General features: G+C 42.8%; 1 protein-coding gene and 1 long non-coding RNA gene across 2 annotated transcripts in view; both read left to right on the forward strand.

Annotated features, from left to right (window-relative positions):
* The window catches only part of LOC131891199 (uncharacterized), a 35,318-nt gene that overhangs the window by 3,450 nt on the left and 11,890 nt on the right, over positions 1-19,978 (forward strand). Inside the window, exons 7-32 of the mRNA XM_059240723.1 lie at positions 699-837; positions 953-1,011; positions 1,075-1,278; positions 1,417-2,069; positions 3,472-3,622; positions 3,687-3,864; positions 3,946-4,225; positions 4,293-4,497; positions 4,563-4,766; positions 4,837-5,191; positions 11,573-11,711; positions 11,779-12,004; positions 14,275-14,333; positions 14,532-14,792; positions 15,507-15,824; positions 16,107-16,192; positions 16,418-16,824; positions 16,894-17,053; positions 17,151-17,250; positions 17,642-17,831; positions 18,804-18,964; positions 19,024-19,116; positions 19,200-19,334; positions 19,418-19,602; positions 19,662-19,788; positions 19,852-19,965. Of these exons, the coding sequence (XP_059096706.1) occupies positions 699-837; positions 953-1,011; positions 1,075-1,278; positions 1,417-2,069; positions 3,472-3,622; positions 3,687-3,864; positions 3,946-4,225; positions 4,293-4,497; positions 4,563-4,766; positions 4,837-5,191; positions 11,573-11,711; positions 11,779-12,004; positions 14,275-14,333; positions 14,532-14,792; positions 15,507-15,824; positions 16,107-16,192; positions 16,418-16,824; positions 16,894-17,053; positions 17,151-17,250; positions 17,642-17,831; positions 18,804-18,964; positions 19,024-19,116; positions 19,200-19,334; positions 19,418-19,602; positions 19,662-19,788; positions 19,852-19,965 (5,189 nt within the window). The remainder of the gene's footprint in view (positions 1-698; positions 838-952; positions 1,012-1,074; positions 1,279-1,416; positions 2,070-3,471; positions 3,623-3,686; positions 3,865-3,945; positions 4,226-4,292; positions 4,498-4,562; positions 4,767-4,836; positions 5,192-11,572; positions 11,712-11,778; positions 12,005-14,274; positions 14,334-14,531; positions 14,793-15,506; positions 15,825-16,106; positions 16,193-16,417; positions 16,825-16,893; positions 17,054-17,150; positions 17,251-17,641; positions 17,832-18,803; positions 18,965-19,023; positions 19,117-19,199; positions 19,335-19,417; positions 19,603-19,661; positions 19,789-19,851; positions 19,966-19,978) is intronic.
* Positions 14,542-16,182, forward strand: LOC131890107 (uncharacterized). Its single transcript, XR_009374272.1, has 3 exons — positions 14,542-14,963; positions 15,507-15,817; positions 15,962-16,182. It is a non-coding gene; the product is annotated as an uncharacterized LOC131890107 (long non-coding RNA).

The raw sequence follows: 19,978 nt of genomic DNA on the forward strand, positions 1-19,978 counted from the left end.
ATGCCTAAATATTTTGTTCGTTACGTGTTTTTAGCCTTCTGCCTAAAGGCCCCACACGGAAGAAGGGCCAAGCCAATATCAAGGGGAGAGCGATACGTTTTTCAAACTAAGACGTGACATAATGCCATACGTCGAGACCACGTTCTAATGTTTGACACTACTAGGGTGAACTAGAGAGGAGATGTCCCAACAGAGCGAAAAGCTGCATGGCGTAGAACTGAAGTTACAGGTAGAACAAAACGCTTTGCAAAGGCACTTAGCCATGTCTTGCTCTCCTTTTCTGATGTATTGAAGCCTACTCTCCAAGACCACTTGAATCTGATATTGATGGAAAGCTTCACATTAGCATTAATAACCTCAAGCAATTTGCCAACAATTTCTTCATGTTGACCAGATCGAGGAGAAGACTCTTAGATTTGGGAACTTGTAGGAACACAAGTTCCAAATTAGCTACGTTTCTCACCCCTATGATCATAGCTTTCTATTTCAAAAAGAAACAAAAATAAACAGGGCAACCATAAAATGCCGCACATTCGTGAATTGAGCCCAGTTGAAATTATACGTTAGTTCAACATTAGCGGAGAATTCCCAAAGGATAATGTAAAAAAACCATATTCAATTCTTCAGGCTGAGTGGTTAACGATTTGAAATATAAATGAATCAATTGGTTAAAGATAGGCATTTTCAATCCACTCTAGTTCTGATTCGATACATATGGCGCACGATATGTGCCGAGCCGAGGGCACAAGGCTGGCTGTGTTTCAAACGGTGGAGGAACGAAACGCCGTAACGGATTGGATTAAGACTCAGGAAACTCACCAAATTCACAATATTAAAGTAAGGCAACCCTCTGATTGTGTTCCAATGTGTTGATGTACACCATCGGTGTTAAGCACTTTCGTCATTAACGAGTGATGAATAATAGACCACATTTTGATCGTCCGTTTTTTAGGCCCGCTATTGGTTGGGCACCACTCAAGTGGATAACAATACATTTGTTCATGTCAACAAGTATGGCTAAATCAGGTGTTCAGCTTTGGCAGATTGATTGATTTAAAAGATCCATTCTTGCAGATTTGATCCGGTTACCGGAGAAGCGACAAGCTCTGGTTCTACTTCCATGTCTCTCCCTTGTGGACAATTGCAAATGAGTGGGGGTCATTTGAACCAAGTCCGAGTGAATTGTTTCAAAGAAGATCCTTCGTTCGTTTCTTACGGTCTCTGTCAATCATCTCAATGCTTCACGACCTCTGGAATGGTTTGTGCCTTTCCTTTTCGGTAAAGCTCACACGCACTGAAGGTATTGTATGTACTACATCACACGTCTCAACAAAAGCTTGTTTAGTTCAGATTTAAGGGACGGATGTACGATCAATGCATTACTCTGGGGTCGAAAAACGGAAGACCTTGGTGAAGCACCAAAACTGATAGGGATCACAATCACATTGATGGCATGGAAGCCGATTGCAACGCCGATTGCTCGGTCAATAATTGTCCCATTGGTTACCAAAGACTGTATGGAACACAAACTTGCTACAAGCTTTCTCCAAGTCATCCAGCTAAAATGGCATCAAGTTTTGAACGTGCTCAAGATTCTTGCTCTTTGGACGGTGGACGCCTCCTCCAACCCCGGTCTAAATCAGCCTTGCAGACCATGAAAAATGTTGAACAATTCACGGTGTTTCAATCGACGATCATTTCACATGTAGCACTAGGATTGATGGTGCATTTCGAATCAGGGCATGTGAAGCTCTACTATTCTGATGGAACTATGGTACCATTCAAAGTTCAGGAATCGATGATGGAATGGGACGACAGATTCCCAGAAGAAGATACTACTAAAGCTTGCGTGGCAATAATGACTGTTACTGGCAAGCTAAGAAATGTTCCGTGCCAAGGCTACTTTAATGGGACCAATGAAGGTCACGGCAAATTGGGCTACATTTGTGAGGCTCGTCCGATTGAAACTTTGGAAGCAGACCCAATTCAAGTTTGCCACTTGCCCTTCATTTATAACTCAACCAGGCACGTGGGTTGTGCTCAATCTGTTCACGCCTCCACTGAAATGGGTAAGAAAGCCAAGTAAAGGCAAAATGCAATGCTTTCTCAGGTATTGTCCATCTCCTCTTTTCTCATCAATCATATTTTGTCGAACTTAGATATCATTTTTTTTCTCCTTTGAGGAAGGAGTGCCTAATGCTCTTTTTTTCAAAATATCCTATTTCTATCAAATATCTAGTTTTAAAAGAAAAAAAAATCTTCCTTTTAAAAGGTAACCACATATACTTCAAAAAATGTCGAGAACATCGTTACGCTAAAAAGTTACTTGAAGACCAAGAACACTTTCACAACCATTTTATTTTGGAAGTTTGGAAAAAATAGTGCAGCATTGCCTTAATTTCGAGAGTTTTTGTAGATGCGAGGAAGCAGAATCATGATCAATGGGAATTTCATACGTAATTTGTTTTAACACCTTTACCGGAAGAGGTTTAGAAGACAAAGAAAAATCAATAGATTTCATTTTCGAATAATTTGCTCGTCACTGAGGATTGTAGGTCAAACTTTGTTATCCTACGATTTCAAAAGTTAGTTTTTTTGGCTAAAAACATATACTTTTATGAAGATCATTTTTATGAAGTATAAAGAAAGAACTCAGGTTTTGATCAAGTTATCGCAAGAATGAGCTGAAAGACTTAATGTTTTGTACCTTAGGTTTTCGTAGTTTGACACAAATGAATCAGCCCTCTAATGTTATGCAAAGGGTCTAAAACCTCTTCTTTTTTGCCTCTGTTGAGAAGTGAGGTGCACATAATGCCTCCATATGTTACTCCTTTATTCCATTGTCATATTCGCAGCCATGGAGTTGCAAATATTTTCGCAGCTTTTGCAAATGCTTAAACCAAAGGAACTTAATGATATTGATGGGCTCTGAGACTACTTGGTTATGTTGATAGGGTTACTTTCTGAAAACGAATAACTCATAGGGGTTTATTGGGTGTCATGAATTAGTTGAGCACATGCTTGTTCTCATAGCTCATTCATGTATACTGGTCAAACGAGTAAAAGCCATACTAGTCAGAATTTTAAAGTAACAAAACGTTCACAACATTGGGCGGTCAACTTCATCCAGCTTTTTTGTCATGAAGATGACGACATTTTATTCATCGATAAAATGTAAAGAATCTAGTCAGATAAAGCTTTATGCTCCTAGTTTTCATATAGAGGGCTAGAAGGTTGTTATCCCAATCTTGACCTCTGAATCTATTAGCACCCTTTTGCGTTGAGCAGAACAGGATCGGAGGGGACCCATGGCTAGATAGGTCAAATTCATTTGTACTTGGCTTTCTACCATAGAGTACTTCATTATCTGAATTGTTTCTAAAACTGAAGTTCTTTTTATCGAGTACTTTATGATTCCACCCTTAGCACTCGAGAAGAATATACTGATCTTATGTTCTATTGCTTTATTAGACACCCAAGGCTTCCCTTGGTGCGCTACGGAAGTGAATGATCGAGGAGAAATGGTTCCAGGCAAATGGGACAAGTGCCGTGATGAGCGAACCATCGCCTATGACAATGCCGTGGGACACTATTGCTCCGTGCCTTTCCTGATGAATAAAAGGTTGGACTTGCTTCTCGGATTTGTTCACTTTCGGCAAGTGGGATTACTGCGATTTCTCTTTTAGGTATTATGATTCGTGCACCCGCCATGCAACCACTCCCTCTGCCCTGAATCGTTATTATTGGTGCCCCATACCAAGTGAGGCATCCCTGAATGTTTCATATTCAAATGTGGGTATAAAAGGATCCTGCACCGACTTTCTAATCCCGGAAGAAAACGGATGTGGAGATCACTATGATGACGTTAGTGGAATTCAAATGAGCCAGAACTTTGAGGCGACATCACAAATCTCAAAAATAATCAAATGTATGTACGTGTTTTAGGTAGGAGATATGTGCATGAGGGTCTCTACGTTTCCAGTCAATTTTGACGAGGCTGTGGAGGCTTGCAATCAGGATGGTGCAGATTTGATCGCTATCGTTGACGACGTTATTCGCGACGCTGCAATTAAATTGATTGAAAAGAAACGGCTCCAGTTTGAGCACTTTCGAAACATGAACTACTTTTGGATCGCTGGAAGGTTCAGTAATCAGAGCCAATGGCACTGGACCACTCACTTCCAACCGTTCAATAAGTATACACAATGGCAAGCCAACACTCCAAGTAAGCTTGTCATACCTGCTATTGCCATGAGCCGTCATCACCGAAATCCGCCCTTTTTGTCCAACAGACTACGCTTGCAAGTCCACGGGTTGCACTCACCTAAACGCACTTCTGATGCAACGTGACGAAGACTATTCTTGGCGGGCAGCTGATTTGGGGGAGCAGTTTGGCTACGTGTGCTTATCGAAGTGTTCCAAGGGTTACACATGGTACTCCAAAGTGCAGAAATGCTTGAAGGTAGTTTCGTATGGGGCTCAAAATGAGAAAAAGAGGTTAGTGGGCAAACAGACAAGAAATACTATATGAGCACCATAAAACTACGCTTTCCGAACTGCAGGAATTTACCACAGTCTTTAGTGCAATGTGGAAAGGATCAAGGGTCATTGGTCGCTCTTCGAAGTTGCCAGGAGATGGAAATGCTGAATCAGCAATTGGCCGACTTCTTTTACCCCGTAGACCAAGTGTTCCAGATCGGAGTTTTTGGATTCCTGAAAGACCCACAAGCTAACCGACATGCCCCTACCGATCAGCTCACCGACAGGTAACGTAAAGGGTTTCACGTCGAGAAATGGAAATTGATCTATTTCAACATTGCTGATCCAAATGTCAAGCCGGGGCTATTCAATGGGGTTGTCCACTACGTTTGAAAAATCAAGGGGTCTGTGCGACGCCAAGGATTCATTGCTGACCGACACATTGGAAGAATCCAAAACTTATGGATTTGGGCTGAAGCGTGCTAAAGGAGGTTTAGTGACCTTTCATCAAGAGATTATGGTTCAAGCATCCCAAATGAGTTCGTATGGATATATTTGCCACCAAGAGCCCATCTTTGGATGTCCGGAAGGCTATGCTATTTTCCAAGATAAATGCATCAAAGTATTCCACCAAGAGCAAACCAAGATTGACGCAGAAATGACTTGCCGAAAGAATGGAGCTCATCTGGCTAAACCGACCACGCATTTGGAGGTGATTATTGTTAATTCTTAAATATTCGTTTGGAGAATTTCTTTTCCCCCATCTAATGGACTGTGTTATTTCTTTTTTTTGGCACGAGCCCACGTTTACTTCTTTCTATTTAGATTTACATTTCTTCACTCTCTTGCTCTCTTCTGTTCTACCGGTTTTTTGTCAGGGAGCCCACATAATGCGGAATCGTCCAGGGTGGTCAACAACCTTTTGTCCATTTCTCCTTCCATTACGCCACCGTATGTCGGGTCTCCCGCCTTGAGCAGTCTTTTCAGGGGGGTGAGAGGGCAGACCATCCCAATTGGTCTTTGGATAGTTCCTTTCCGTCTTAGGACCGTCAGTGCTTGGACTAACCCATCAGTACCAGGATTGACAAGGATCACCGTTCCAGCCTTCCACACAGATCGGGGTTCATTGGTTCCCACAAGAGCACTTCCATTCCAATTGTGATATTTTCCATCCTTGTCCACCATTTGTTTCGCGTCAGAAGAGTGGAAGTGGGTAGACATTCAGTTGTCCATCTCGTCCAAATCCTATCCACCACTCCCTGGACATAGTTGAAGTGTTTTTTGGGATCCATGGACTGGCATTTGCCTGGTGGAACAGTCGCATTGGCCTACATTAAGAAAAAATGATTAGGGGTCCACGCTCATGCATCTCTCACATCCACACCTTCATAAGTGAGGGGACGCGCATTCAACAAGCCGGTCACTTCACAGAACACCCACCATAGTTCATGGTCTGGAGATGACGTCTAGTTTCTTAATCCCCTTTCAGAACTCAAATCATAGCCTTCTTCGCAGATTTTACCAAGGATTCATGCACCCCTTCCCAATGTGGGGCGGTTGGGACCTGGAATTTCTATTTGATGTGATGAGATTACAAGTCTTGGCTGGAGCCCGCCACGTCACGCTCAAGTTCACCTAGCAGGTTGTGAGCACCAATGAAATTGGTTCCGTTGTCGCAATACAGGAGGTCCGGTTTCCTGTGTAGGTTGACAAAATTGGAAAGGGTGTTTAGAAAATCCTGGGTACTGAGGGATGGAGCCAATTCAATGTGGATTGCTCTAATGGTCATACAGGCAAACAACACGCACTACCTCTTCTCGATCTTATTCCTCAAGACCAACACCGCCAATGGGCCAGAGAGGTCTACTGATGTGTTCCAAAACGGGGGTTTGACCATGGCAAACCGCCCGGTGGGAAGATCCGCCATTTCTTGACGGGCAGGACGGGCTTCTAATTTCTGGCACACATGGCAATCTAACTGTACCTTCCTGACAGCTCCTTAAAACCCAGAATTTCTGACGAACCATTGCTAGATCTTGGTTCACTCCTGGGTGGTAGTCTTTGGTGTGCTCCTCTCTGAGGATCAGCCTAGTAAGTGGGTGACGAGATCTAAGGATTATTGGGTGCCTTTGGTCGTAGCCCACTTGCGCCCTGCTCGAATGCCCTTGAGCATGGATAATGCCCTCTTGATCAATGAAAGGCGATAAACTCTTCATTCTTGATGAATGTTGAGGGGTGAAATCACCTTGCTCACCGAAGTCCTAGGGAAAGGATTCCCTCTGAGCCTGAGCAATGAGTCCTGAGAGGGTGTGCTTTTTGGTATGACCATCTATAGCTGGCTCCCCCCAAAAGCTCCTGAAGATTGTTGGTGGCGTCTTCCAAAAAGTTAAGGGCGGCCTCTTGACAATATTTCTGCCTTTGCTTCTCTTCTGTCACACTGATCTCGATTTCAGGGGGCCAACTTCCACAGATTGTGTTCTGGAAGGCTGGTCCTGAAACCCAACGTTGGAGGGACCCAGGGATTGTAGACCGGGTTCCAAAGTCGGCCGGGTTTTCTTTGCCAGGAATGTGCCTTGATTCTCTGGCTAGAGTGAGACTTTGGATCTCTCCAATTCTGCAGGCAATGAAGGGTTGAACGTCTGGGCAACACTGACAATCCAACAATTGACGACGCGACTGTCAGTCCAGAATGTATGCTGTGGAATTTTCTCCCTTAAAGTCTGCTTTAAGCAATTAGCAAGCCTCGCCGCCACTATAGCCGCCTGAAGCTCCAATTTAGATATATTCATGGTTTTTTAGATGAAACTTGGGTCTTGGCACAAACCATGCACATGTCAACGGGACCAAGTGGTTGATAGGACCGTATATAAACTACCATGCAAAAGGCATCTTCTGATGCATCACAGAAAATTCGGCATTTCTTTTGTACATCTCCCCCTGACAATGGGAAGAGACAGCGAGGAAAAGAGGTTCTGTTCAACTCTTGTAAACTTTCATTCAACTTTTCCCACAACTGGGCCTCTTCATCATCCACTTATTGTCCCAGCCATGACCTCTGAGTACAATGCTCTTCATGTGAATCTTTTCTGCCACTGTAACAGCAGTGATCAGGTCCAATGGGTCATAGAGCCCACCTAAACGACCCAGCAGGCCCCGTCAAGTGAGGGTAAATGACCCTTCATGTACTCTGAATGTAAGGTGATCCAACACTGAATGCCAGACCAGTCCAAGTACCCGAACACAAGCTTCTTCATGTCGAAGTGGCTCATTGCGTTCCAGAACAGAAATCCCTAATCCTTGAGCAACCACTGGGTGATTGGTTTGCCAGTCCCTGAGGTTAAAGTTTCCTTGCCAGAGTGTGTCTTTCACTACATGTGCCAACCTCAATGCCTCTTCTGGGAACTGGCGACTATTCAGGTAGTCATCAGCGTAGAACTACTGCTTGATTGCCCACTTGGCATTGCTACTACAGGCAGCGTCCTCAGCAGTTCTCAACAGAGTTGAAATTGCTAGGCATGGGGGATGGAGTGTCTCCAAAGACGACCCCAATCATTTGACAAACGTTCAGCCTCTGCCCCCACTCTCCTTCCATAGAAATTATTGGCATCTCCCATCATCCCAGTTTATTTGGATGCAACTGAACATGGCTTCTATATCCCCTAAAACAGCAATGGGGCCCTCTCTATAGCGTAGAAGAACATCCATAAAGTCTTGTTGTAGAGGTGGACCAACCAGGAGAAAATCGTTCAGGCGTCTTCCATTGAACCGAGCAGCAGAATCAAACACCACTCTCAATGATATCTTGTCTTCTTTCCAGACCCCATGATGAGGCAAGTAGGCCTGGTTTGGGTGGTTAAGCTCATTAAGCTATTGTCTTTTCCATGATATGTGTTGAACGTTTGGTCTTGATATAAGCAACGTTCTAGACCTTCAAATCTCCGCTCCACCTGTCTCTTGTTGCTCTCAGGGAGGGGTTCATCTGGAATCCACTGGAGGGATACTTGGTAGCCAGGTTCGCCAGGGAGCCTACTTGCATTTGCTTGAATGGTCTTTAGAGCGTATTCTTCCTGAAGGCTCATACTCTCCTCATTGGATCATCCCTATAATCCATATCTGACTGACATCACTTGCAACTTCCGAGCGAACTGGGCCCCTGCACACACCTCAATTGACTCCTGAAGACATATGATTATCCTGGCCTTCCCCTTCTCTCTTCCAGGGGCTCAATAAGTGGACCAGCGTCGACTCCCAAGAGCACATCCACTTGGCTACAGTTGTCGGCCAATGAGAGGTCTTGTAAATGGCTCAAGTAACCCTTCAAGGTAGACCAATTCATGCCATGTAGACCCTTACGTAGAGTTAGGAGTGATTGGACATCCAGGGAGTAATCCATGGAACTCTTGGGGTCCCCAACTTGGATTGATCCACTGAATGACCTCAATGAGCATGTGGCTGTGGTACCATGTATGATTAATGGCCCAGGAGTTTGGCCCAGACCGAGCTTTTTGAAGACATTCTCACTCATCTGTCGAATCCGATCCCTCATCAAATAGTTCATTGGCAATCACAATCCCATATGGACTCTGGCACCTGAGAGGAATGATGCTCAACACAATATGTTGGTCTTTAGAGACGTTGTGGCTGATAGCTTGATTTGGGGGTAGTTTATCCTGAACATTCCAAAGATTGTCTCCAGGGTGGAGCATTGGGTGGTGATAACGTTCACACTTTGCACATTGTTTCTTGGACCTGCATTGACGGCTAGTATGACCATGACAGAGACATCCAAACAACACGGGTTGTCCCGAGCAAAAGCCATCCGGTTTTCACCTCTCATTGCTATGAGATCCGAGCATACTGCCAAGAGGTGACATCCCACACACTTCGGCCATTTCTCTGAGGAGGCGTTTGTAACGTGATTCTGAGACCTTCTTTCTCTGCCTGGGGGTAGATTCTTGGAGGTAGGCATATTGTGGAGGTGATACCGTTGGTCATTGTGAACCATGGTCATGAGCCAGTCACACAACTCATTGATTCTTCCCACTTTCTTCCCCAGTGGGCAGTGTGCTTCCCAAGGCCTAAATAGGTCTTGGTCCAACTTTCTCTCCAGGTTGACCCCATATTGCATCAGATTTCGAAACCTTATGCTGTATTACTAGCATATGGCCTTGGACTGAGAAGGCAAAATCGGCCATGGATTCTGGATCTTTTGGTCTAAGATTAGGGCAATCTTTCCAACTCCCGTGAAAGAGGTCGCACGTTTGCATCACATAATAGGGCAAAGCTTTGAATGATTTACGACAAATTTGATCCACCATGGATTTAAGCAACTCATTCCACAGGGTTAAGAGTGCCTTTTTTATTAAAATTGTATTAGTGTGGCATTTCTCAATAAAATGTAGTTGATACATTGATCTTTTGCATGCTGTCAGTCTCAAGTTGGACTAAAGCACTTCAAAAAAGCAATCTCGACCATATTCAGCAATTTACATTGGAAGGTATCAGGGATTTGTTTCTTGATAGACTCAGGAAGCACACATGTGATAATGTTAATGTGAATAATCTGATGAAAAATTAAAGCTATCTTATGTTATGCAAAAATGGGCTCAGAAAGGATTTAAAAAGTAACAAAATAATAGTGACAATCTAAAATGCCATGTCCATAAATCAGGTTGTCTTCAAGTAAAATTTGGCAGTGTCCTTGAAGAAAACATTAAATGATCCTTGTCATGATAGAACTCTTTCTTATACAGCGCATCACTTCAAAATATGTTTCGAAAGTTTTAAGTTCTACTGATTTTTCACATTTTTTAAGTGGAGCCACTTGTCAAACCTCACGCGTCCCTGAATCCAGGGTCTCCAGGTAGCACCAACAACGCTGATTTCAAATTTCAATGCGTTGGTGTTGGTATGTCCACAATAGGTACAGGACTCTCCAAGATCTGAAGGAAATTGATTGAGTTCTTCTGGCATTACAACACCCCTATATTATATTACCCCTCTCCCTCCCCTCAAACTTAACATAAACTAAATGATATGAATTGGACCAAGCTGTGTCCAATCAACACTACCCAGAAGAGCTTTTAAAATGATCTTTAGATTTTGCCACCCTGGACAGACCATTCCTCTTATTCTCTTGAGTTACTCTGTCGCTTTCTTGCTGGCTTACCCGTTTGGTCTCAGCAGTGAGACAACTGACACGGTGGTTGAAAAGCCTTACTAAAGGTTGGCAGAAATATACAAATGAATCTTGTTGACTCTTAGGCATAAAACCGTTTAATGGGAGCAATATTCAGTAAAAAGATAAGATCAAAAGTGCTTCTTATGCTTTTATAAGATATTATAAAATGCTAAGATGGATTCGCGTATTTCTCTCAAAACTCGATAAGGCTTTTTCACCACAGTGGTGAGACGGTTGAGGCATGAGGAGAGGAGACCACTGTATCCCAGAATCCTGCTCTAGGCACTAGACAGGAGACGCCGATAGATGAGTGGGGAGTGAGCGCATGCGCTCCCTTCATCCTTGTAGTAAAACATTAGCTGGATTCTTGGGCACGGTCGTCTCCTCTCGTCTCGTCTCACCCGCCTCACCACGGTGGTCAAAAAAGCTTATCAGGTATTGAGAGAAATGCGCATCTCAACAGTCTTCTTCCTTACAAAAACCATAAGAAGTTATTTTGACGTGATTGATTTATTGAAGTCTGGCTCAAATTTGTCGCGCATATGGCTATTAGTTAACAATATTTGCTTGGATATTTCTGTTGGAATTCAAAAAGGCTTTTGAACCACTGTGGCAGTCGTCTCAATGGTGAGACGAGAGGGGTAAGCTGATCAACGAAGAGTCCAGCTATTACCACCTGGTCCCGCTGGCCTCCGGACCAATCTGCAAGACCGACAGCAGCTGTGGTTGTTTTGGAAGATTTTGGTCTCTGATGACCGGTTATAGCTCTCTCCTGTTCTACCGGTTTTTTCGTCAGAGAGCCCAAATAGCGCGGGATCGTCCAGGGTGGCAAACAACCTTTCGTCGAAATATTGGACATTGTATTGTCCAAAAACTCCATTGTTGAGTCCCTGTATGACTCATCTATTCCAGATTCAATTCATCGACGAGCTTGTTCGAGAGTCTGAGAGGGAAATGGGCATCACGGACTTGCGAGATTATTGGCTGGGATATAATCGGCAACTTGACGGAGATATGGACCCCTTGGGATTATGGAACACCACCAAACATCGTAAAATATTGTTATGGACGTCAAGAGGGGAAACAAAGAGCTCAATAACTCAAGAATATTTTCATAGGTTGTAATTGTCTTGGACTTCCTGCCAATAATATTTCGGGTTTATTTGAAGATGGAGACAAGTGTATGTTGAAAAGCTGGTCCAAACTCAATGTGACCGAGGCGTCAAACATGTGCCAATCGTTCAACGGAATGCTAGCCACTGCTGCTACCGAGGATGAATATAAACAAATTATCTCCTACTTAGGTAAATCGAATTGTTTTCAATCTGCAATAATGAGCAAGGGGCAAAAAATGAGTTGTGTGTTTTAGTTTTTTTTAGTCAAAGTATTAGCTCGTTTTCAACTTCTATTTTTCAACTAAGTAAAATTACCTAAAGCTGATATAAGTTGGAAAAAGTTGGAGTAGTCGGAGACCTCATCTTTTACTGATTTTTTAATCGATGCTTTGAATGTTATGCCAGCCAAGCTCCGCTTGCCCAGGCAATAGTAAATTATAAATCAATAACATATGAAAGGTAAAGTCATCTTCGAGACAAGTATTGGTCCGTTAACGAGTTTGTATTTGAGGATTGAGTGTCATCCTGAACATAGGGCTGATTGGGTACGGTTGGAAGAAATGAATCTAAATCAAATTTAAAAGTAGAGAGTGTGTGAATTGTAGTATGAAACCGGGTAATATTGCCAAGCAGTAAATAATAAACGACACAAAAATGTTTCAAAGTACAAGATTATTTGCTTTCTCCAAGGCTATAATTGAGCCTACCTTCCCATGTGATACCTCGTCGGTCATTTAAACTAAAGTTGATCCCTGCATTAGGAAAGATGCCATGAATGCATTTAAAGGCATAAATGATCAGACATGTCTCATATCTTAGCTTTACATTGTAAGGTCGAAGACGTTTAAGTCCATCCCAAAAACTTCGGACAGACTAGCACGTTGTACCCTTTCTATTTTTCATAATCCGGCAAAGGTCACTGGAGCCCAAATTGGGGAGGCGTGCTCGAGATGGGCTGGATAATAGATCTTTGCAAAAATTGCATCGTGGCCATGTCTCCAGATTTGATCGTTTGACATGTTCATTCGCTAGTTTGAAAGGCTTTGACGACTTTTCGCTTTGACGTGCTCATCAAATTTGCCATTGTCTTCTATTCGTAGCCCTTTTTCTGTGATAGACGAAATCCTTTGAATTTCGCCATTTGTGTCGTCCAGTAGATGGGCGCCAGCTCAGCAGGTGCTCCAAATGTCATGAGTCGTCACTTGGCGTCATTCCAGAACATGTTATTACCCCTCTCCTAGGTATACACCTTTCATAGACCATTTTCCTTGCGGGTAGAATTGCATCCATCTTTAACACCGCAGTTTCGCATAATCTGCATCAGATGATTTAGCGCTATATTAGAGACCATGAAAATTACGAACAAAATAGGTCTCAGACAAGGCCCTTGTGGAACTCCTGAAATAACTTTCATTACTCCACTTAGCGAGCTGTTCAGTTGCATTTTCGTTGCAATTAACTCAGTAGAATTTTCAGTGTCGATGTTTGGACGATTTAATGTTTAGTCGAGTTGATTCATTTCCCTGACAACCTTCATTGTGAGAGATTCTATGATACTCGAGTACAAATAAATCAAGGTTTTGTTCATGAAAAAGGGTTTGCGTCCTCAATTACATACACGTTTTAGAAAAATAAAGCTTTTTCTTTCAGGGCAGGACAATATATCAAAAAATTATTGGACTTCATTCATGTTTTACCGAAATTCTTCGTTTTTAAGTCTTTGTTTGGTAAAAACGCCATTCGCCCAAAAATGACCGAAGGAGTCACAAAATTATTGGAAACAAATATGATGTATTCCTGATCCCTTGTTATAATATTGGAATGTTTGCTACTGTCATGCGTTTTCAATCAAAAGCTGTAGAGATTGAAACAATCCCCGGTTTGCGAGTGTTCCCTCGGATTCATTTCTCAGACTAAGGTAATTAACGAAAAGTAGAAACATGTTTCATCCAATATGAATATAGTTATTTCTAAACTTGGCAGAACATGAAAGCAAAAAGGCCACCTAATAAAAGGGGTTACTTAATTTTTGCAATCCAAAGTTAGCTTTTGGTGGAATGTGTTTGGATAATTTGATGCCTATACTTCGCTAGCCAGGCAAGGCTCAACCCACTGGACCAGTGTCCAAAATACATACGTATGTAAAGTTCCTTACCAGGAGTAGCAAAGTGATGAGTGCATGACTATACTTTATGCTATGCTGCAAGCCCACAAGGCTAAAGTCCCTTTGATCATTTTTTTCACAATAAGAAAATCAAAACTTGCATCTCTCTACAATGTAACTTTACTACTAGAAAATGCTTACTTTTCACCCAAGAAATAGTACCCTTTTTCTAAAACGTGGTACCATTGCGTCCCAAAAATAGCAGACCTCTTGCATCAACTCTATTCAACGTGGACAATAGATGGTTAATCTGCAACTTGTATCCACTTTTTTCATCACTAGACCTGCGCCTTTAGTATATTGCAAAAGTAATATATGTTTTTTTTCGATTTAAGTTTCATTCTGTATTTCATGGAGTCCAGTAGAACTCTCTCCCTTGGCCTGCCATGTAATGGTAAGTGTCTCAATGAAAAGATATTCCTGCCCCGTTATCACAGCCAACAATAGCCATTACATCGTTAATTTGATTGTCATATGTGAAATTGCAATTTATGAATGGAGGTGAAATAAAGAGTTAATGTTGGTCTCGACAATTGACAACCATCACCAAGATTGTCCATTGTCTCCAAGACTTCAATGCTGATGCTTTTAGGATCTCAAAACGGGCAACCAATGGTTGTTGGACTGGAAAATCCAAGTGGATTGTCTTGCACTGCGCCCAGCTCCTGTGGTTTCCTTTGGATGGATGAAAATAACACGCCCGCCAATTTCAGCACCTTCTCCGGATCCAAAATACCAGAGTTGAAAGGGGATGTTGAATCACGTTGCGTTGGAATCACGGACTCTGGGAACTTTGAAACCGTCCTTTGCTCTGATGAGATGACCTCGTTGTGTCAACTCCAATGCCCAAGAGGTATTTATTTAACTTCAAACGTCGAATGACTCCCTTACTACCATTTTATGTAAAACCTTTCAGGGGTGGATACTCAATTTACTGACTGCTTGACTTTGGAACACTTTGGTCCAGATCATGTTTTGGTAGCAAGTAAATGCACGATACAAGCTGGATTTGTTTGTTCCAAAGGTAAGTTGCAGTTTTTACCGCTATACAAGATGATAAAAGACTTTAAAGGCACCTTCAATGTATTTCATATATCGTTTTTGGTTGCGCAACATGGACAAACAAAGAGTGACCATCAAGCTCCATCAGAAAGGCTACCCGTGCAAAGACAGCAAACTGTTACACATAATAAATGTGTCACTTCCTTTGTGCTCTTCTGAGACCAGACGATATGCCATTTTCTGCTTCTATTGTTAGCGTCATGCTCTTTTGTATCTCATCTTTTCTGGAGTGCAAGTTGAGGTCAAACTTTGCTGTCTTGTTGCCAACAATTGGAGTTTTAGACTCTACAGATGTCACCAAGATTGGATGAGTCGAATCAGTAGACATGGAGTACAGCATTGGCTCCAGCATTGTAAATCTTTAAGATATCTTTTTTTTTTAAGCCCTCATTCTTTGAAACTTTTTGACTTTACAAAGATCCTCAACACATTGTTTTCCCCGTGGAAACAGGGATTTTCTTATTTTCTCAGATCTAAACATTTTCATTACGACCGATGTTTTCAGATCAAGACGTGAAGCCAACTCTGCTGGAAAATATGGCCGAACCTGTGGTCTTGGCGCCACTGAACAAGGCTCTAGGTTCGAAAGATATTTCCAAACAGGGAATTGTTCTCGAAGACCATTTTGTGGGCTATGCTTCCCTTTGGGCAAAGAGCCGATTGATCGGATATCCAATGTTGGGTGGGCAATCCATGAGTGGATTAAGCTACATTGAGATCAAATCAGGTCCAGAGAAGTTCGTGTCTGGAACAGGATTGACAGTCATGTTTTGGCTCAAAATTGATCAAAGCCCAATGGACAATTTCCCTTTACTGGTCTGCTGTACGGCCAAGGCACAGTCATGTTTTGGCTCAAAATTGATCAAAGCCCAATGGACAATTTCCCTTTACTGGTATGCAAGGGATCTAAAACTCTATCAGCCATTTGAATAAACAAGACATGGTTTCACATTTGTTCAGGACTTTCGAAACCCAAAAAATCCCAGGAATGGGTTCATGTTGGGCTGGAGCGAGGGCAACCTCGAAGTCATTTCAAAAGGGGAGGTTGTTTTCAAAGGGTTAAAAACATATCAAGTGACAAAAGCTGGCGAATGGAACTTTGTAGCCTTCTCATTTGATGAAATCAAGGATGAAGGCACATTCTATAACGGAGACAAATTTGGATACAACCAAAACGAAATGGATCACATCGTAAGCACTGAAATTAGTTTGAACTAAGTCGAGCCCAGATTTGCCAAAACATCAGTTTTTCAAAATGTCTATTGCTTTCAGCATGCTCAATTTAACGGAAATGGCTCGTTGAAGGTGGGAGACGCCTTAAAGTTGCCAGGGTTAATCGGCAAAGACAAATTCAACGATTCTAGGACATTTCATGGCAGTCTCAGTTGCCTCCAGATCTTCAACAAGGGCATGTAGCCATCCTACGTTCACTTCCACAAACATTGCCAGAACGCTTCCAGCCAAGTTACTGATCCTTGTCCAGAAGGGTTCGACTTCTTTGATGGCATGTGCTACAAGATCGCCATTAGTTTGGCCAGTTTCATTGAGGCAGAAATTGCTTGTTCCTCGAATCGCGACGAAACGGGTCGTTACCGGTCGCAATTGATGTGGACCCGAAAACGCGAGCACTACGAGTTTGTGCAACGTGTCTTGGTTGAAAAAGTCGGCGAGAGCGAATTCTGGGTCGGATTGGATGATTTGGCAGGATTGGGCGAGTTTGAGACGAGCACGGGTGGAGAATTCGTCAATCGAAGCGATCCAATCTGGGCCATTTTGAATGCTGGACAAGGGGATTGTGCCAAGATTCCAGGACCAAATGGAGGGTGAGCTCTGAGTACCCTCAATTGCAGAACCAAAGGTTGATTGATTATGTATGTATATTTTTGTTTCAGCTTTTTGACAACAGATGTTTGTTCGAAACCTTTGGCCTACGTGTGCCAACAACGCCCCTTGTACGAGTCTCCTGATAATCATTGTCCCGACGGATTCTTTTCATACAAGAGCTCTTGTTTGTTGCCAGTCAGGGAGGAAATGGAGTTCAATCAAGCACAGGTGAGACCTTGATTATGTACATATTAATAGTTGTTTTTTGCCTAGCAATCTTAATTCAGTATTACGATCATTTTATCATCCAATGCCTTCCTCCTAGATTCATTGCGGTCTTCATGGGTCATCTTTGTATGCCAGCAAGTCTCTCGCGGATTTCCAGTTTATCAAGCAATATGCCCGGAATCATAGTACGAATAACGGTACTAATTTAATCGAGTTGAATAAAACTCTGAAAAACTTGATTTCAGTTCGGATAGACATTTGGATGGGAGTTGAACGAAAATCCGTGATCCAATCCTTCGATGCCAGTGAAGACAACGCTCTTGAAGCCCTTGAAACAAACGATAAGTCTTAAGCTGATGGAACGGAGTTCATTGATTCAACTTCGTTTGGATTCGAGTTCACCTCCAATGGAGGTATCTGGCAAGGACCCTGTCTCAACCTCAAAGCATCGGTTCAATACGCAGCTAGAGACACGAAATGCACCGAGAAGCACGCCTTCTTTTGCCAATGGAACAGTAGGATTTTCTAAATATGAGCTTGCTACGAACTAAAGACATCAAGACAAAGGAATTGCATTGTCTTTTGCAGAACCCACTTGTGCCCCTGGCTATGACCTACTTGGCCATGTCACTGATGGGCGAACCTGTTACAAAGTAACCAACACAACCATTCTGGGTACTTTTGATGAGGACGTTTGCAACGCTCAGTACGACGAATCCAGATGGTTAGGAACACCTGATACCAAATTATACACGGAGGAGGTGATCGGACTGATGAGGTAGATTGTAAAATAGGAAAAAAGAATTCAAGACCCCAATCTTTAAGGCCAAGGAAGGCCCCCGTTTGGGTTGGGGAAAATTATCTTTCGCTGGGCTGCAAAAAGGGATGATGTACATCTGGACAGCGCTGAACTTTACCCACGACTGTTTCCGAAGTTGATGAATAATTGTTGACAGTGTAGGAACAGTATGTTCATGGAAACCCCAGAGTTGGTGGTATGCTTTATAACATGTATGCTCTAGCCCGCCACCCTGGACGAGGCCGTTAAAGGGAGCAGGTTCTCCATTTCCAATCTTTGGTGTGCTGACTCAGCGCTCCTCATAGACTTGTGGTATGCAATTCTTGAGATCCCATATTGTTCTCAATATTCTGCTGTTTGGCTCATTCCTGCATTTGCAATTTTTTGATCATCTGACCCCTCAGCTCTCGATGGTGAGAAAAGGCCGGTTCATGGACGTAAATGGCCGAGGATGGAATATTTCTTGATGTGAAGACTTGGTCACGTAGACAATCCTCCTGAGAGTAAGCGTGTGTTGGGACTCCCGGGGTCGGAGCGCAGAGTGATTCCTCATTGGCTCAGAATTTGGCCGAGCTTAGGGACACGTCGGTTGTAGAAGTCACAACCAATATTGACTTTTTCCGAATACCTCACCTTTAGCAGGATGGATGTGAGGTCCAAGATGAGGTCATCAAAGTCAGTGGTTGGCTCATGGTAAATGCCAATGATGGCAAAGCCTTGAGCATCCACCGATGTCTGATGAGAAAGGAAGAGAGAGGGACGGGCTTAAATACAAAGTTGCAGCACTTGCATCCTACAAAAGGGATACTTTTTCATTTTTTCTTCTACTTTCGCCCATTTCTTCGCCTTTTATCGTCATACTGAAAGCATTCAAAATATAATTCTATGCCTGGAAACATCACTTTCTACTTCACCCTCTATTAATCATTAATCCCAATTTGAATCTTTAAGGCCAAAAGCTGCAACGGTTTGGGTTGGGGGAGCTTTATCTTTTGAAGGGATTTGGCAAGACGGAATAGGTGAAGAGCTAACAAACCTTGCTCAAGACATGACCGATCTAAGATTTTCTGGCCAATGGATTGGTCCCAATAGTGCTCTCATTAACACAACAGGTAATGTTTTACCTTATATAACAAAAAAGAGCATTGACGGGGGACATCTGATATTTCAGGCTGTGTGAGCTTAAATGTGAACGGAGTACTTCAAGTTCACTATAACGACTCTTGCCAGAATAATTTGAAGCAAAGCCTTTGCGAACAAAGAGGTAAATATATTTCTATGAGTAGGCATTTCGACCATGGGTTGGTAAGTTGTTGGCGCGATTCAAATGGTTTTCATTTGATTTAGTGTGCTACACATCCCACGGAAAGCAATGCATATTTCCCTTCAACTATTGGAACATTACCGAGGAAGGAAACCGCAATGAAATCACTTATAACAAGTGCTCCACTTTGGGACTCCATCGGCCTTGGTGTCCAACCGGTAAACCAAACATTCCATTGCCGCATATAACCTCGAACACATAATGACACTCTTTCGAAAATTGCAATTTTTTATTTTTTCAGCCCTTAATGCGGAAGGAGCAATTCTGGAATGGGGTGATTGTGTACCAGATTGTCCATCTGAAGAGGCAGAAGTGGCCTGTTTGGAAGAACCCGATTTCCCGGAATTTGTGCAGGACGACGAAAGTCGGTACTTTCGAAATTATTCCACCACTTATGAGCAAGGGTCGGCGGTGGTCATCAAGGAGGTATGCTTGGATAAAGGTAATGCATGAGATCATGGTCTCTAATCAGAATTTACGTTTAGATGGACTACGTGTCTTTCGAGTGCCCGGATGGATTTGTTTTCGAAGGTTCCACGAACATCACGCATTATGCAGTTTGTCACAACTGGGAGTACCAATACTTGTTCGACAAATCGGCTAAATGCGAGCGTAAGTTTGAAATTCAACCGAAGTAGCCTGAACTTTTTTAACATTGTACGTATTCTATTTCAGCCGTGGTTTGCCCTTGTCCTCCTTGGTTCGCCAATAACTCGATAGAGGGTACATCAGATTGGCACAATGAAGGCGGTGCAACCAAGTGCCCAGAGGACCAATCTGTACTCTATGGTACTAATGTGAC

The sequence above is a fragment of the Tigriopus californicus genome, chromosome 11 (genome assembly GCF_007210705.1).
Source record: "Tigriopus californicus strain San Diego chromosome 11, Tcal_SD_v2.1, whole genome shotgun sequence".
NCBI lineage: Eukaryota > Metazoa > Arthropoda > Copepoda > Harpacticoida > Harpacticidae > Tigriopus > Tigriopus californicus.